At 39.0% G+C, this 18,341-nt stretch overlaps 1 protein-coding gene and 1 long non-coding RNA gene across 3 annotated transcripts in view; one reads left to right on the plus strand and one right to left on the minus strand.

The window, feature by feature from the left end:
• The window catches only part of tmem117 (transmembrane protein 117), a 65,147-nt gene that overhangs the window by 17,964 nt on the left and 28,842 nt on the right, over positions 1-18,341 (minus strand). For both annotated transcript variants that reach the window (XM_036212287.1, XM_024281280.2), the window contains one exon: positions 5,693-5,792. In XM_036212287.1, coding sequence (XP_036068180.1) covers positions 5,693-5,792 — 100 coding nt within the window. The remainder of the gene's footprint in view (positions 1-5,692; positions 5,793-18,341) is intronic.
• Positions 1-18,341, plus strand: part of LOC112152052 — a 44,707-nt gene that overhangs the window by 12,405 nt on the left and 13,961 nt on the right. The window lies entirely within an intron of this gene.

The raw sequence follows: 18,341 nt of genomic DNA on the forward strand, positions 1-18,341 counted from the left end.
CTGCAATCAAACGTATTTCCGCAGGAAATGCAATTTTTTCTAGTTGTTTTTGCAATTCTTTTTCGTAGAGTCCAGAATTAGCACACACCAATTGACAATGAATTTTAGGCATATTGAACAACCCCATGCAAAAAAAAGGATTACATCAAAGCGTTCAAAACAGTAAAAAAAAAAGATGAATGGGGCCAAAATCCCTCATTGGACTTTAAAAGAAAATTGCAAAATTAGCTAACGAAACCAAAACAGACATGCAACGGACTGGCAATGGTCAGTACCCAAGTCGGGCATCTGAGAAAACATACAAACAGACATACAAAATAAACATATAAGACTTGTGGGAGTGGTTAACAAAAGACCTCCGTTGTCAAGGAAATTTAAAAAATGTACTTTTACTGATTCTTCTAAAACTCATATAGATCTGTTCATCACGCCCAGGCAACCAAAACTTAAATTAGTTTCTATGGAGATAAAACAACAGGAAAGCCGTTGTTTTGAAAAACTGTTTGTTTTTCTCTCTAATTTGTCGTATGCAACTCTGACCAGAGGGGACATAGGCAGAGGTGGTAGCAAGGGCAGATAGTGCTTAAAAGACACACAACGCCACTCATGGCTTTAATTAAGATTCTAGGTTACTGGCTAAACTTTAGCAACAGTTAGCTCCCCACAAGCAATCAGAGTTCAATGCTACAACAAAAATAATATTGCTAAATAAACTGTTAATTACTGTTCAACTTTAACTCACAATAGTATTTCAGCTATGAAAAAATAACATGCAATTTGGAAATATAAATGTTATTGTGATTCGATAAAAATATACCATACTTAGAGGTTGTTTGCAACTAATTATTGTTATTGGAGATTTATGGTCACAACACTTGTTTCTATGGTTTATTGCTATGGAAACGTATGCTGTAACTTCATCAGATACATTAAATGATTAAAATATAAAATAAAAATGTAGAAATTGTGTTTTTTCTGAAGCTTTTGCCTTTCCATCGTGTATTTTTAATCAACCTACACAAAGAATCTGGATTGTAATCATGCTCATGTTTTCTTTTTAATGACAAATGCATTTTATTTAGCAACAAATTAATTAAATTTCTTGTTGTTAATTACCAGATGAGCAGATTTTATGTATTTTTAAGTAAACAGGAAGCACTTTTAATTTCATTGTCCATGTGACAATGACAAATAAAGATCTATCTAACTATGGATGGTAAAAGTGACTTTTTTCCTGCATTTCACAAAACATTTTCTACAATTTAAAGTCTAATTTTAAATTACATGCAAACCAAGACAAAAACAGCTACCACCATGGAAGTAACGCCAGGGCACAAAAACAACACTCAAAAGAAAATTTAGATGCATTTTTTTAACTCCTTTACCGCAAGCTTACGATAAAAGCCTCTGTCTGTTCATTTATATTGTTTTTTATGTTAATTAATAATAATTACAAAGGAGATTTAGAAACAGAGTCAATAACTCATAAATTACACACATTTTGATTTCGTTTTTCTCAAGCAAATTATGAATTCCTGAAAATGTTTCTTTGATAGGCTTTGAATTTATCTTAATTAAAGACGCAGTCGTTATTATTTTATGGAACGACGATTATGTGTAATTCTTATGTATTCTTAAGTTGTCTTTGAAAGGAGAACTAATTTGTTGCCCTGCAAGATTGAGATAAAAATGTGAATTAATCAGCTCCAGAGAGGCTAAATATCTCATTTTTTATGTTTAAACTTTGTCACTGTGGATTTAGCTGATCTAAATTCACTTTAATGAACAGTCATGAGAGAAAAGCTTCCCTTTTTATGAAGTCATAGGGACCACCATTCATATCTTTGTAGAAATAAAGTCAAAACTGAGGGCTTTGAATAAAATAAAACCCTGAAGGTGACAAATTCTGACTGATATGATCCAAACTTCCAACATCAAAGAACGGATCTCCGTACAGTCCATCAGAATACAGATTGTCATTGTCAAACACACATTATTAGCATTTTTAAGCGTTGTCGTAATGTATTTGTTTGTACTTTATGTTTCGCCTTAAAGACTTCTGCCATCGTCAGCTGACACAGTTCACCTCCCGTAATTCTCTGTCCCACTTCCAGGCTCATTAATGCACTTCCATCTCACTTGTGACAAGCACCTGCTGCATAATGAATAACCCTGTCTGACGACTTACCGAAGAATAACGCTCGCAAACGCGTCAACATGTGACAATCCTGGCAATTATCTTTAAATATTAAATAACTTTGAAGATTTGTGAACCTGTGAGTGCATATGAAGAGGTGATATAATGTAGACACACTGTCATGTGTCATTAGGAGATTTGGGGGGTGTATCTTCCTGCAGTCGTGTCATACGGGGCTTTTTGACGAATTCTTTACCTTTAATACAAAAGAATGAAACTATTTGCTGCAGATGCAGGGTCATTCTGTCGATAACGCATCACAGAAAAAGATTGAATTGGGTTTATTTCAAAAACAAAGTCCAATAATCCAGTGGAAACACGCTGATATGAAGGAGACATAGAGGTCTTGAATTCTATTTAAATAAATCAAATTGATGCAATTTCTGGATTCAGCGTTTTGTCATGACATCTCTATCTTACAAAATCAGACATCTCTGTCTTGGATTTCAGCCCCCTTTGCACATTTTCCTTCCCCATTGTTTTATTCCTCTTCACCTCCTCTTCAATGTCTCTCTCCTCCCCCTCTTTTTTCCCCCTCTCCACAGTATGTACTGTGGAATACTAATGCAATGGGTGAGAAGGCTTGTCGACTTGTCTCAGTTGCGTGCATGCAGGTGTCAGGGCTGCGCTCCTCCCACCCCAGGACGTCCGCTCCCACCGGAGACCCGCTCCGTCTCTTATGTTGACAAATGAACAGAAGTGGGTTCCTCCTCTGATCTAATCTTCCACTCCTTGTGTCTCGACCGGTTCCCCTGACCTTTCTCAAATCACAGCCACAAGTTCCTCCGGGGATTTGGCCACAGACTGCATTACTGTGGAGGGCTGCACCGGAGCTGAGTTTTCTAATGGTCGAGAGGATACACCTGGCCTAGAAATGAGACTGTCTGAACAGGGGTTTCACTGCTGGATGTGCGGATAAAAATGGGTTGCTAAATTTAGGAGCGCATCTGTGATCATTAAATTCAAGATTTTGGTAATAAATTTGGGAAATTTCGACCTGATATCAAAAAAGAAATTTAGGATGAATATACTTCATTTTTAAGAAACGGCTTTTTGGCTCAGCTGGTTGGGTGTGGAACTGGAACGCTCGTGCAATGAGCTGAATCCACTGTGGGTACTTCTTTAGGCAAGACCTTTCACACTACTACCCAAACTATAGTCACAAGGGGGTTCAAGTCTACGTTTCCCCCTTGCCGGCCCCCAACTCGGATAAAATACCTATGCAAATTAGTGAAAGCTGACCAGATATGCCGAAAAGTGAACATTTTTTGCCATCGAGTGGCTTACAGGCACATATGTGGAGCCACTGCCTGATGCAGGAAAATGAAAACGAATTTAAAAACTGGACAAATAAAGACAAAACTTAAGGAGATAAAAACTATTCAGGAACTTACCACTTAAAACTGCATGTAATCACACCCAAAAAGTTAAGTGGATACATTGATGTTCAAGATTTGGGAATGGAAACACCGTTTTTCGAAACAAATCTCGTGGTACACCAGGTAAAGTTTCCATTCTATTAAAACTTTTTAAAACGGAAAAAATGAATTGGTACTGGACTTGACATTGACTGGACAATAAATCAATGTCTGTTGAAATTTTTCATATCATTCTCTGAAATTATATAGTTTCCTTGAGTCGCAATTACAGTATCTCTCAATGTCAGGAACTTGAAGCTTTACTAGAGACTTGAACTTTGGGACCTTTATAAAGTGTTCCTCAATTAGTCTTTATTCTTGTCATCAGAACATTACTGTCAGGTCTCACAGAGAAGGTCGCCTATAATTACGGTTTGTGACAATAAAAGCCTAATTTAACACTGGGATTAATCACTTCAGACTTCAATTGAATTTAGGACCAAAGTTTTAAGATTAACCTTGGACTGTTAAAAAAAAAAAAAGACTTTTGAACATCTCTTCCTTTATATCAAAACTGTCAGGTTTAACAAGGAAGGTCTCCCTACTTCTTATTGAATTCCTATTTCTGTTTTATTTGTGGTTTGGAGAAAAATACAGTGAATGCCTATTATTGTGTACCTATTGTTTTAAAGTGCAATAAAATACTGAGAGATTTGAGAAATATTGAGATTTTTTGGCCTTTTATTTGAAGGGTTGTGTGCCTCTTCACATTATTCCTTCACCTTAATACAAAATATATATTTTTTCTGCACTAAAAACCTTAATATTTCTTAAAAATTACCTTATACTTTGGAGCACTTTACATATGGATTATTTCGGGCAGTGTTTACTGATGTTGAAGCAATTTAGACTAGTACATGGCACTCAGTAAAAATGTTTGGTTGGGTGTCATTGTGAAAATGCTAACACAGCTAACATGTAGCGATGTCTGACCATTTTTTTAAATTTGTTACTGGCAAGGTTGGGAGTTAGCGTAGCCACAGTAACATTTGTTTTAGCAGTATCAGTCTATTTTTTATGTTACTAACACGAGTGGGAGTTGGCATAGTCACAGTCTTCTTCTTCACCTTTCGGCTTATCCCATTTTTGGGGTCGCCACAGCAAAACAGCACCCGTTTATTTTAGCTGTGTCAGTCTGTTTTTTTTAACAAGTTGCTGACAAGATTAGGAGTTAGCATAGTCACATTCTCGCTTGTTTTAGCTGCATCTGTTTATTTTTTAATTTGTTACTGATAAGGTTATGAGTTAGCATAGTCACACTAACGTTTATTTTAGTGGTATCAGCTTATTTTTTAATGTGTCGCTAATAAGGTTAGGAGTTAGTCATAGTAACATTTATTTTAGCGGTATGTCTATTTTTTAAATGTGTTGCTAAGATAAGAAGTTAGCATAGTCACAGCAGGCTAATGTTTGTCTCAGAAGTATCAGTCTGTTTTTAATGTGACTAATAAGGTTAGGACTTAGTATAGTCACATTATTGTTTGTTTTAGAGCTGTATCAGTCTATTTTTTTATGTTTTGCTAACAAGGTTAGGAGTTAGCATAGTCACAGTAATGTTTATTTTAGCGTTATCAGTCTATTTTTTTGTTTTGCTAACAAGGTTAGGAGTTGGCATAGTCACAGCAACAAGGTTAGGAGTTACAGGTATTGTGAATATGCTAACACTTCTAATGTGGCTAACGTGTAGCGGTTTACAAACAAGTTCTAGAATTACTTTAAATGCAGTTAATAAAGTCTGACTGACAAATTTATCTCTGACTCTTCTATCTCACTTAAAGGCACCTTATAGTTCAATGGCCCTTACATAAATTCAAAAATAGACCTATTAATTGACAGTTCGTCTTATAACCTGGTGCACCCCATAATGCTGAAAATACGGTAAAAACACATCCATCCCTACACAAATGGCTAAATAATAGTGCCAGGAGACTGAGATATTATGTATTTTTTTAAGCCTACAGTTGTAAAACTTTGACTTCCAGTTAGAAATTTTGAAGACAAAAAAGAAAAAACAGAATTTATTTGATAAATGGAAACCATATCAAGAGTAAAAGATGCTTTAGGGGTGAAATCTCACCATCCAAGCGGTGACAAAATCTCCCATCCACGTCCCCACGGCAGCAATCTTCATAAAACTCTCATTCCTGATTCCCATGTATTCTGTCACCATGTGAGGCCTGCAAGGACAAGAACCAGAGTGAACAGGCATAAAAAATGTAGCATCTGAAGGCGGATGTAAAAGCAACTAGAACAGACGGGGAAAGCAGGAGCAGTGTCAAAAAGAGCCGAGGAATATTGGTCGCTCTCACTAAGTATCGTGATGCTAGCCATCATAGTCAATCAATAAAGCCCTAATCCTGGGAAAACAATGAGCGCTGCCTCTACATTCCACAAAGCCCCCCAGGATTGTCAACAATTTACAGCAGCCCGGTGGAATTTATTCTCGATCACCAGCTTCATTTGGTCCTGCGGTGTTTGGCAAATTTGTCCAACGTCTAGCTGATTTCAAATTACTGCTGCCATCCAAATAAAATCCCTCCTGACAGACGCAAAACCTCTACTAGACACGCCATTAGAGAGCCAATTCCACATGCAATAGTCTTTGATAAAAAATGACATGCTTTCTTTGAGCTCATCGTTACTCTTTTGTCCCTGAAAAGCAGGGGCTTTTGTTCCACCCCTGCAAGCCCACCAACACTCGATTTTCTCCAGGTAATGGCAGAGGGAGGGAGGGAAAGTGGGTCAGTCGCCTCCTATATGGAACTTGCCAGGAAGAAGGGGAGAACAGAGGGGAGCGACGAGACCTGTTTGATCTCCTGGCAGCCAGTGTCTCGAAAGCCGTGAGGAGCAGGTGGGCGCTCATCGCCCCCCTCCAAGCCTCCTCCTCTCACCCCCAACAGGTCACGCTCATGAATATAATAGATGGCGATGGATAGGGCTCAGGCGGTGCTGTCAAGGGGTCGTGTTTGAAGTCAATGGTTCCATTCATCTTTGTTTTCCCTGGTAATTTTCTGGCCACAAGCTCAAAACAATAAAAAATGATACGTATTGCACATATGGCCTCAAAAAAAAAAAAGAAAAAAAAAAAAACCGTGCCTACAATCTTGCCGAAGTAGAGTTTATTTCACATAAATACATTTTCTCCTCGGTGGTTTGTTTTCGTAGCAGGTTGCAGTTACAGTTCCATTTGGTGTGTTGTCAACCTTTTAAATGGGTTGTTGTCAAACAAGTCAAAGCAATCTGTTGAGAACCAGTGGAAGACACTCTGCTGAAACCATTAGCTGAAGCAAGCTGAATAAGTGTTAATATTTCATTAATGATAATTGCCCGTGCCTTCTCGTGTGTGCGGATCCTCATTTTAATGCAGGAAACACAGACCAAGCATGACTAACAGTGAGCTAGTGATCCCAAACTGTTGCCCGCCACCTGGATGCTACAACCGAGCAGGAAATATCCCTCATCAGGAAAATAAATCATGTGTCACCCACGAAGCGTCCATTTAACACATCTGACAGGGTTTTATTGACGGAAGTGTTCGGCCTGCAGCTGACGTATTGCCTTACTTAAGTCTGGAAATAAAACGCCCTTGATTGGAATGGCGATTTATATCTGCATTAAGTTGGGTAGACATTCAGCCGTTTGGCCCTGCTCCAGATTCCAAGGAGATCCCGTAGGGAGTCATTTACCCGCAGTGGAATTCTAATCGATACTTCTGGAAATGCTGTCTGGGGCAGGTGTAATGTTTGAGAAAAAAAATAAATATCAACTCTGCCAACCGCTGCCCTTGTCACATTTAATTAAATAAATGTGTTTTCTTCTCACCTCCTTTTCTCCTGCTTGTGGATGAATTTGGGGACTCTTTGTAATGTCCTGACTTATTCATGCTGGCTAGAACTTTCATGGCCGTCAGAGCTGGATGACCTAATGAGAGATTTTTGGTGTAATGGAACATGGGTACAGCAGCACCATGAATAATCAGCTCCAAAATGGGTCCCGTGGCCTAATCACAGAGCCGTTTGCAAAACTAGTGCCAATGCGGCCAGCTAAGGCCGCTCTGACCCTCTGTGGAATGTTATCAGGTTCTCCACATTTGTTCACATATAATATTCAAGGACTTTTACAGCTTTTACAGCAAAAAACCAAGAAATTACAATTTCGTGCTGCAGAGGACAATAAGTTATACAGTTTGAACATCACCCCTGTTTGACTTTACCACTTTAGTAACTAGCATCACGTTCAAAAGAAAAATGTGCTTTTATCTTTTAATACTACATGGTTATTATTAAGTTGGCTGAGATAAAAGTTCAAACTGAAACTGTAGCAATTATATTACTTATTGTTCTCATTTTATTATGTTTCAGTCACTACAGCAGCTGGTTGGCTGCGTGTAGGCCTGTCGCAACAGTCTCAAACTGAGCAGCTCTCAGCGCTGATACCGAACCATTTCTGACAACTGGAGGGTGGCAGGAGGTTGGCAGTTTGGTAGCAAGAGGATGGCAGTATGGTGGCAGTCTGAAATCTGCTGATCATCAGACGATTTTGGGGATATTGGAGACACTCTTATCAGCCAATTATTGTGTTGCTGGCTGCCTTCCTGCCACCCAACTGTCACTGGAGGGCCACGGCGCAAAGTTGAAATGTGCCGAGGTGGCCACTGACTGATTTAAAAAAAAAAAAAAAAAAGAAATCTTAATCATCTTGTAACCTCCTTATAAAAATGCAGCCTGCCGCATTTGCTGAAAACCTTTCATTTAGGTTGACGCACGGTGACTTTTTGGGATATGTGATCACAGTCTTGCTCTGTATGTTACATAATTTCTTCAGTAATTTCCGTCTAAAAAAAGTGTTCATATAACTACTGATTTAAACTGATGAAGGAGCTATACATGGTAAAATTGTGCATTTTTTTACTTCAGAGAAGAACACAAAATTATTTTTTGCCTAAAAAAAAAAACAGATCTGAAAACTGATAGGGAATTTGATAAATCCAATCTGCCACGGTAAAATCGATTGAGAATAATAATTATTTTTAAACAACAAAACTTTATAAAAGAATTAATTATGTAGTAATTTGCATTTTCCCATTGGCACGCCAATAAACTAAACCAACATTCATCTCATTTGACCATTAAAAAAATGTAACTCTTTCAGATAAGTTCAAATTATAAACATAAACTTGTGTTTTTTTTTAGTTATCATTTAATTTTAGTTTTTAATCATAAACCTACATGTGCTTTGAGGATTTCTCTTGTAAGTCTGCAAATATCTCAATTTATTTTCCCCCTCAGTTTACGTGGCTGCAGGCTCTATATGTTGTTACACAAACATTTTTCATAAACAGCTTTTTTGTGTGTGACATACAACAAAAATGATTTAGAGACTGCAATAACTGACTGTCATCTACCACTCCATAAAAGGCCAGAGCCACTCAGATCATCAAATTGCAACCTTGACTGGCTCCCCATTGAAATGCAATGTTGGTCTCCTTCCTGTGCACTACAGTGGCTAATGCTGTACTAAGTGTTCACAACTGGGAGCAGCAGCAGCAGTTACTGGGAATGCTAAAGCCGCCAATAAAGTCTTCACTAGCACTTTACTATCTCCCAGGGGAGATTAAGCCTCAGTTTCTATTTTACATTCTACAAAGAATCATCCTTGCGGCACTAAACTAGCAGGTGACTCCTCAGTCCTTATCTCCTGTGGCTCAGAAACCCAGTAATTATTGTCAGGGTATTAACATAGATATGATTTAAATCTTTGGTTTGTCCCATGGAAATAATAAAATCTTCAGTTTGTTGAAATGCATGCTGGATAGTGAGATAAAAGTCTCACAAAAGGGCGGAAATTTGTTCACGTCCATTTATAATAAAGTTTGTGATATAAAAGTTGTGCCTTAAAATCAATCTTAAACACATCTTAAACTATGGTGAGGTATTGACTGTGAGGTAACATTTCCATTGACACGTTTCCTACTTCAAACCAACCCAGAATTACTAAGAAATGAGCAGTTCCCCAATTCTCCACTGGAGGCTGGTTACACAGCTTTGACTTTTATGTCAAGAAGTTTAACTTTACACCAAAATAAATTATATATAAAAAAAAAAAAACATATCTAAAAGTTTTTGAAACATTTGGGTGTTAATTGGCATGTGAAAGGGCAGGTATATCCATTGACTGTATATGAGTACTGGACCGACTTAGTGTCACATCACCCATAAAAAATGACCTACTAACTATATTCACATAATGTATAGAGGCTGCAGAACGTAACAAACACGAACCTCTTCTTCACTTTACTGAGAAAACAACATAGCACCAGTGCTCATTTCTACAAAGCATTAGCATATGGGCTCTTTAAAAAATATTTTATTATTCAACTTGTCTGTCTAAGAGTATCTCTAAAGATTCTCTGATCAGGGTCATGTTATCATAGGGGTTATGTTCTGTAGGACATCTGAACTTCAAAAGGTCAATCAAGAAACCCTTTGCTCCTCATCTGAGTAGCTTTTTCAGTTCAGAACAAAGAACTTTAGCATGGAGAACAGCATTCTGTGATAACATGACCTCGAGACCTGAGAATCTTCACATACAATTAGATGTCATGTGCGCAAAGGCAAAATGTTAAAGATCCAGTGATTATCAAATTAGTCGGCCAGTATCTTGTTACTTGGTGGGGTCATGGTGTTGCTCAGAAGTAGTGGTACTTTATGTTTGTAAGTGACGTGTGTTCATAGAATCCTTGGTCTCAAGGGCAAAGAAGTCAAGAGAAGGGGCGTCCATTTTGACACAGATGGCTTCTTTTCCCCTTCTTTCAGATCTAATCTGTCCACTTTATAGTGAACTTTCTTCTGGAACATGAATGCAAAGACCTAACTTCTGTCTTACCAGTTGGAACAAGGTTATAATTTGTATCAAAACACAACAAACTGTGCACCACAAACCAGCTCAAAAGAGACAAATACTCCAGAAATTACAAATGCCAAATTCCTGAACAAACTTTTTTTTTTTCTTGAAGAACAAAAAAACACCTCAAGACACTAGGGCTGAGTGGATGAAAAATCTCTCTGACAGGAAACTCACTGAAGTGGAATAGAAATTTCTTTCCAAAGGCATTAATTTTATCAGTACATCCGATCACATTCTTGTAGTGGAATTCATTACAATGACAGAACTTTCCGTAAGGAAAAACTATAAGAAAAGCAGAACAACGGAAGATGAAAGAGTCAGTCACCGTCTTAAGCACCAAACCACCCGCTGCCAACATCACCTCAGAAGAAAGAGGATCAGTCCCATCTTTACAGAAAGATCATTCTGTTTCACTATCCTACCAGCAGAGAAAGGAATATGTAGACTGATCTTAAACAAATCGTATTATCACAAAAGGGTCTTTAAATTCTGACACATACAGAACCCACCAAACAGAACTTCATTATCCATGTCAAAACCATAGAGGACAATAGCCCACCCATCACATTTTTTAACCTCCCTAATCGGTTTTGGAGTCACTGGGTTGCTGGACCCTAGTCTAGCAACTGCTGGATGAAGCCAGGGTCCACCCTGGTTGGGTCTCTCATCTATCACAGGAGAGAAGAATAATGTAATCAGCAAATTAATCTCTCAACCTTTATCAGGAAATGCCATTCTATCTATGTATGGGCTCCAACAAACACTCAAGGAAGTATACCTCAGAGACTGTTTGGAAACAGCATAGATTCAGTCTGTGGCCAAACACCTCGTGGCCCTCTGATCTCCATTGGTAGACAACACAATAAACTACATAAACTCAGGACTTTGTAAGGATGGTGCAATGACACAGTGACCTCCTCTAAAGTAACATCCATTTACACCTATATTGCCACCATGGAACCCACAGAAATGGTCGTGACAAGACTTAAACAAGACTTTATCCTTCCTAAAAAAAAAACTAAAAAAAACAACAAGCTAATACCAGAACTCATTTGTGGTTGGGTGTATGCCTGAACACAACCGTATTCAAGAGAAATGGTAAAGACAGAAACATGGTTGTCTTGTGGGGTTACCATTATTCCCCCGTTGTGGCCAATCTTTTTATGGAAGGAGTGGAAAAATGGTAAATGACGTATACTTGTATAGCGCTTTCTACCCTCCTTCGAGGGCCCAAAGCGCTTCACAGTCACAGACCCATTCACCCATTCACACACACATTCGCACACTGGTGGTGGCTCCGCTGCTGAACACTGGCGCCAACCTCCCACCGGGGGCAATTCGGGGTTCAGTGTCTTGCCCAAGGACACTTCGACACATGGCGGGAGTCGAACCCGCTCACTTCTGATCAGGAGTCGGCCGCCCCCTGCACCACGGCCGCAGAGCTCTGACATCATTCCTTAGAAATGCAACCAGACATTGGTTCAGATATGAGGAAAACACGTGGTTAGTTAAAACCTAGAAAGTGGAAGCACACAGTACAGAAAACCCAGTCACTCTGACCAGTTTCTTATGTTTGACTCCCACCGCCCTCTTAAACATTAAGTTAGAGGAATCTGAACATTACAGCATTAGGCAGAAACCATTCCTACAAACTCAGAAGAAGCAGTCACCTCAGCTGTACTTTAGTTAGAACCAACTTGCTTGACTGAACCCAGAAAAGAAGGGATGTGTCAAAGAAACAACATTGTCGTTCACTATGTCTCAGGTGTGTCTGAGAAACCAGACAACTTTTGAACATATACAACATCCCTGTTGATTTTAAACTCGTTACATAAACTGGTTCACCATAAGGACAAAAATAAATCAGTAGGGCTGGGTTGATAAAATCAATCGATTTGAATCGATTTAGACTTAATAGATCAATAATTGATTCATAAAAATAGAGATCGATTTACTACATAAAGTTTAAGTCCACTAGCTTGATGCTAACATTTAATGGAATTTCCCACAGGATGACTAATTCTAACGCTCAGTCCACCTAAACATATATTGCTGACTAAATGAACATCTTTATTTACTCAAATGCATTAATTTTTTCAAACTCTTCTAAGGAAATATAATTTCTTCTTCTCCTGGAATAAGGTGTAATGCTATAGTGTGATCGCCACCTAGTGGCCAAAATGAAACGCCCAACGGTTCAATACAAATCTCGATACACGGTGCACGAATCTATACATTAAGGATTCAACTAACTTTTTGACTATACAATATAGTAAAAGCTAAAATATAGATTATTTCCTATTCATATGACATTTAAAACAATAAATAACAATGCATGGCATTTGACAGAGAAATTTATTTAGGTATTGACTTGGATAAAGCCAGTTTATGATTGGACGTCTTTTTGTTTGCATTGCATGTACATTAAAAGTCAGATGGTAGAAAAAAAAATCCGAAGGAGAAACTGCAGATGGTAGAAAAAAAAATCAGAAGGAGAAACTGCAGTTTGAGAGAAATCGATGTATTTACGCCAGTTGTCCCCAACTAATTAGGCAAGAGCTGTGGTCAAATGAACCGCCGTTCACATTTCCCTGGTCACATCAAGAAGCTCCGTGGAGTCTCGTGGACATCTGCTACCAAGAGTATTGTATGAAACTCACACAAAAAATCCAGTGACGGCTGATTTGACCGCGGAAATGTGAACGGCGGCTCCGTTGACTGCAATCAATGGGAAGATTTCATCTTCTCTTCTCAGGCACCTGAACTAGAAACGCTAGGCGGTCCAGATGAGGATGTTTGTGCATGTGCAGAAGCTCTCATTATGTATTAACTCTTCATTAAATCAAACAGAGTCTGTCTGCAACAGTTTGATTGACAGCGATTTAAAAGGAGAAATACTTGAAAATCCAAAACAAAATATTTTATTATTATATTTGTTCTCTTTCATAAGAAAAATGTCACACATACATGTTAAAAACTTTAACATTTTCATCAGTGGGGGGATTTTAAGAAGAAATCAGACTCGTGACTGACTGAAAAGATTGCATGCGTTGGCTGCCTTGGAAACGACTCAGTGCCTCGGTGATGGAGGATGGGATCGGCGATATTTGTAAACCTCCACTCTGTTAGGTCACTGTCTCCATGACCCAGTCATGAATGAAGCGGCACATACAGATTCAATTGAATGAATGCTTATTTCTTTTAATGCTTAAATGCAATTTTCTTTAAGGAACTCTTTAAAAAAAATTTACTGACTTATATTCAGTTTCATGAAGTGCTTTTAAAAATGATAATTTTTTCTTAAAGGTTACAGGGCTGGAGAAGGGGTTGAAGAGGCATTAGCATTTACATTTGGCTAAAGAAATAAGAAACATGTTTCTTATATTGATATTTTACCCAATAACTACCCAAAAAACAAAAACAAAAATACTCCTATAATAATCTTTAAGTGAGCTAATGACACCATGTTATTGACAGATTTCTCTAATGAGGCGAAGAGAATTCTGTCTTTCAAAATTGTTTAAAGAGTTACCAAACAAGGAAGTTGGAGGCTGACTCCACCCACAGCTGAAATTTGAAAATCCAGTCAGAGGGGTGGAAACAGGACTGTTATCATTACTGGAGCTGCAGATCACGACGTCAGACTTCTGAAGCTTACATGGTTTGACCAATCACAAATTTCAACTGTAATACCATGTTTCTATCTGTAGGGGGCAGCACACATACAGTTTTTGACTAAATTTTTAAGAATTAAACAATTTTATTTTAATTTGTCAAAAATTTGGCAATGACCAACAGACAACACCTTTAAAGCTCCATTTATAGAGGTCAAGCCAAAAAAAAAAAATTGATTTAGGGTTTGGTTACCCTTTAAGTCCCACTCTAATTATTTTCGGTGAAATTGTTTCCAGTGGTCTTTTAAATATGTTTATGCAGTTTCTATCCAAAATCAAAAAACTTGTGTCATTTTTCTAAGACAATTTCTACAGAGCAGGAGTAGTTCATTAGAAATTTAGACTGTTTGTGGGTAGTAAGTCTGCCTCCCTTCCCCTCATTCATTTGTTTAAGTGATCTTAATTTAACATTAGCGGTGCAATTAAATTGGCAGGAAATATTGGAGCTATTCAGTCATGCAGTTTTGAGCCAGATGCCAGCTCAGAGGCAAATAAAGACATGGATCTGGTCATCTACAAGTGGATGCGTCAGAATGGAGCGGAGCAGGGAGCTAGTAATTTATACGCCACACTTTTTTTATCTTCACAACATTCTGAATACAGAATACTCAGAAATGCCATTTTAATTTTAATTGTCTTTATACATGTTCTCCATCTGAGAAAAATGCCTCAAGAACGTGTTAAGAGAATACCATTTTCATTCGAGTGGGTCTTTAATGATGACCATTTATGCTACTTATTCAATCTGCAGCTCCTCACTGCTTCCTACCTTCTTAACACTGCATTTATTATATAAAAAGTATCTATTCAAAAACAGCACAAGATCAGTTTCTGTCCCGATGAGTATAATGTTGAAAATGGTGCACACTCCAACCCCACTTGTGAGTAGACTGTATATTTCCAGCTGACATCTTCTGCTGTCAAGGTTAAAACCCTTTTTCTTTTTAGCTGTTTCTGAGTATATGGCTTAGTATGAAGGTGACTGATGTCACCAACCGCACCTTCCCTCCTAGTCATTGCTCCAGGGCATAGCAAGGTAAAATACTCAGAAACCTTTAGGGTGTATTGACACTGGAAGTCTGTTGGTCTGGACCGAAGTTTGAACCTTGCGTTTGGTTTGTATTCAGATTGTTGTCAACTGGACATTTTAGTTCTAAACCAAAGCTTGTAAGCAAAACCACGTGACTGAAGATCTCTTCAGTCATTGGCCAGGAATTATGAGGGCGGGGCAAAGCAACAAGAGAAGAAACAGTGGAAGTCCTAAGCCTTGCCATCCTTGTGGGGATAGTTCACTTACTCAAACTTTCATGGACCAATTACAAACGTCTGTATCAGTGGCAAGTACAGTGTTTTCAATTGCTGCTTCGGAACTGTGGAGGCATGCTACAAGGCGGTTAAGGAGGGGACAGCGATACGTGTTTATAACATATTGATTGTCAGGAAAACAGTGTAAAAAGCAATGTATATCACGTTACAAGTCAATGAGCCAGCATTCATCCAACCACATTTCAATTAGTTGCCGTTGCATCGTTGCTCTACATTTGTCCGCACCTCATAGATGCGTCCGTCCTACTCTAGTTACATCCCGTAATGTTTGACTACGTGGCCATTTTGTTTCAGTTGTTCTGCTCCAAGCACGGAGAAAAAACTCAGAGTAAACCGGAGCTCAGTCTGATTGGAAATGAATCGAGACCACCTAAAGATGGGACCAAGCGGTTCCTGGTCCCAGACCAGGGTCCACTTGGGTGTATTCAGATTGAAAAATTTGTTCCAGATTATCAGGGGAAACAAACTCTGGTTCACTTAAGCGAGCCAAATGTGTCCAGTCTGAATACACCCTCAAGCTTATTAGGAATTTTTTAAAAATAAAAATAGTATTAATCCAATGCACAAATGCTGACGACCAGGTTTCACTCAAATCTATCATTTTTATGGTACATAATCTGCAAATGAGTACTTGTGAAAAAAAAAACAGCAGAAAATATGGATAGATTATAAAAGCAGAAAGACAGATCTCTGAGTAATTTCCAGCAGTTTGCAAACTCCAGATAATTCCTATTGACCTCTAGTAGTAATAAGGGATTGGATTTTCTGGGCTAAAACATTGGTGCTAGTATGTTGATGTTACAAAGTGAGGTCATCTGGACCCCACGAGATTTTCAATCATTGTTAAATTTTCACTGGTGTCTGTGGCAGACATAGAATCCTGTCCACTTTCATCCATATTTGTCACGGGATGGATAACACATCAATGTAAGGCTTGGGTCATCTGGACCCCATAAGATAGCACAAGGGTTTTAACAGACATTCAAAGCGCTTACAATAACTATCCATTATTCTGTCTCTCCTCATTCATACTTGGTGACAGTAAGCTACTGAAATCCTGGGGCAGACTGACGAAGGCGTGGTTGCTGGTAGGCACCTACGACCGCTCTGACCATCACCAGGATCATTCATACACATGCATACAGCCACACTGGATGCAGGAAGGGTGAAGTTTCTTGCCAAAGGACACAACAGTTGATTGAGGGGAGCAGGGATCGAACCGCCGACCCTTTGATCATTGGCCAACCTGCTCAACCACCCGAGCCACTGCCACACTCCCTATAGTTGTCTAGAAAAAAAACACATTACTTAGTCACCTGTGTAATAGGAAATAGGTCAATTAAACCAATGAAATAACTTTCTATATGCCACTGATTTTTTTTGCCCCATTTCTCAAAAAAATTTCTGCAATCTTTATCAGTAAACAGTCCAGTTTTTGCTTATAATTTATGGATTGATTGATGTAGATGCCTTAAAAGTCCACAGTAGCCGCAGGACACTGCACGACAGAATAAGAAAATATGACGGAAGATAACACAAAAAAGATTTTTTTAAACCCAAATGGTTTTGAGGAAAACATAACATGACAGATGTCTGTATTTTCTTCTTTCTAGGGCATCTTATTTATCCCCTTGTCAGAAATTGTATGACAGATTTTGGGTCCCATCCGTAACTCTGTGCAACAGGAGGCAAGTGCATACTACAACATGCTATTTATTTAGCCTCTCGTCCCCGGCATTACCCCGGCTTAGTGCCAGACAAGCAAACAGACACGAGGAGGGGGCTCGCACACATACAGCACAAAGGATGATGCAAACAAAGGCAAATGCTGTTATACAGGGGGCTCTAATCCCGTTGTATCCAAAACAGCACACACGACAATCTCAAGTCTTCATTAAACTTATCCGCCGACTGCAAACACTCAGGTAAACTGTATCTTTTGATGCAAAAATGTACAATAAAAAAGCTCTTTCTATCCCCCCCCTCCATGTATTATTTCCCTTTCTCCAAATTATCCTTGATTAATGTGTGCGCCGCGCGTTGGGCCGTCCTAATTAAATAACTCTGTGTAATTAGGGGCTGATTTCAGCTGGTAATGGTGCCGTAGGACGGTGGAATGGGGTTTGTGCGGCATGACAAAGCATCCGTGAAGCCGTCCAACTCCCTGGGCGGTCACACTCTCGTAGTTTCACACAAACAGCCCACGACTAATCTGACAGATACATTAAAATGCAAATATCCCAGATGTGAGGGTTCGGTAACAAGTACGGATTACAGTTCCCAAGGAGCCTCGGCGGTCCAAGCTTTTTCTGCTTGTGACGTTACCCGGTTAGCAGGTTGACGGGCAGTCACTTGGAATTGGCTGCCATAACGCTGGCTGACTTCGCCGGACACGCGTATGATTAATGACGTTGATTAACCTATTTTACATCACTCCATAAATGCGTGTCACGGGAAAGAATTTATAATCCTTCATCAGAGGATGTTTGCAGCACTAATGGCTCAGTTTATCGTCTCCCCTCGTAAATGTATCTTTGGTTTTAATTAAATCAAGCTCGGGACCAAAGGAAAGGTCAGAGAAAATGAAAGCATATTAATGAGAGCAGAGCGCGGGCAGCATGCAGCATCGGGTCAGGGAGACAGCGGGAGGACAGACACAAACCCCACCCCCGAGCTGGCTGCATACACATGAAAGTGGTGTGAGACAGGAACAATATGTTGCATTTTTGTGTGTGTGTGTGTGTGTGTTTGGAGAGGAGGAGGGGGGTCACATCCAGCCAATAGCGGAGCATTCCCCTGCAGTGCACCATCATGGCTTGA

The sequence above is a fragment of the Oryzias melastigma genome, linkage group LG6 (assembly GCF_002922805.2).
Source record: "Oryzias melastigma strain HK-1 linkage group LG6, ASM292280v2, whole genome shotgun sequence".
NCBI classification, from domain to species: domain Eukaryota; kingdom Metazoa; phylum Chordata; class Actinopteri; order Beloniformes; family Adrianichthyidae; genus Oryzias; species Oryzias melastigma.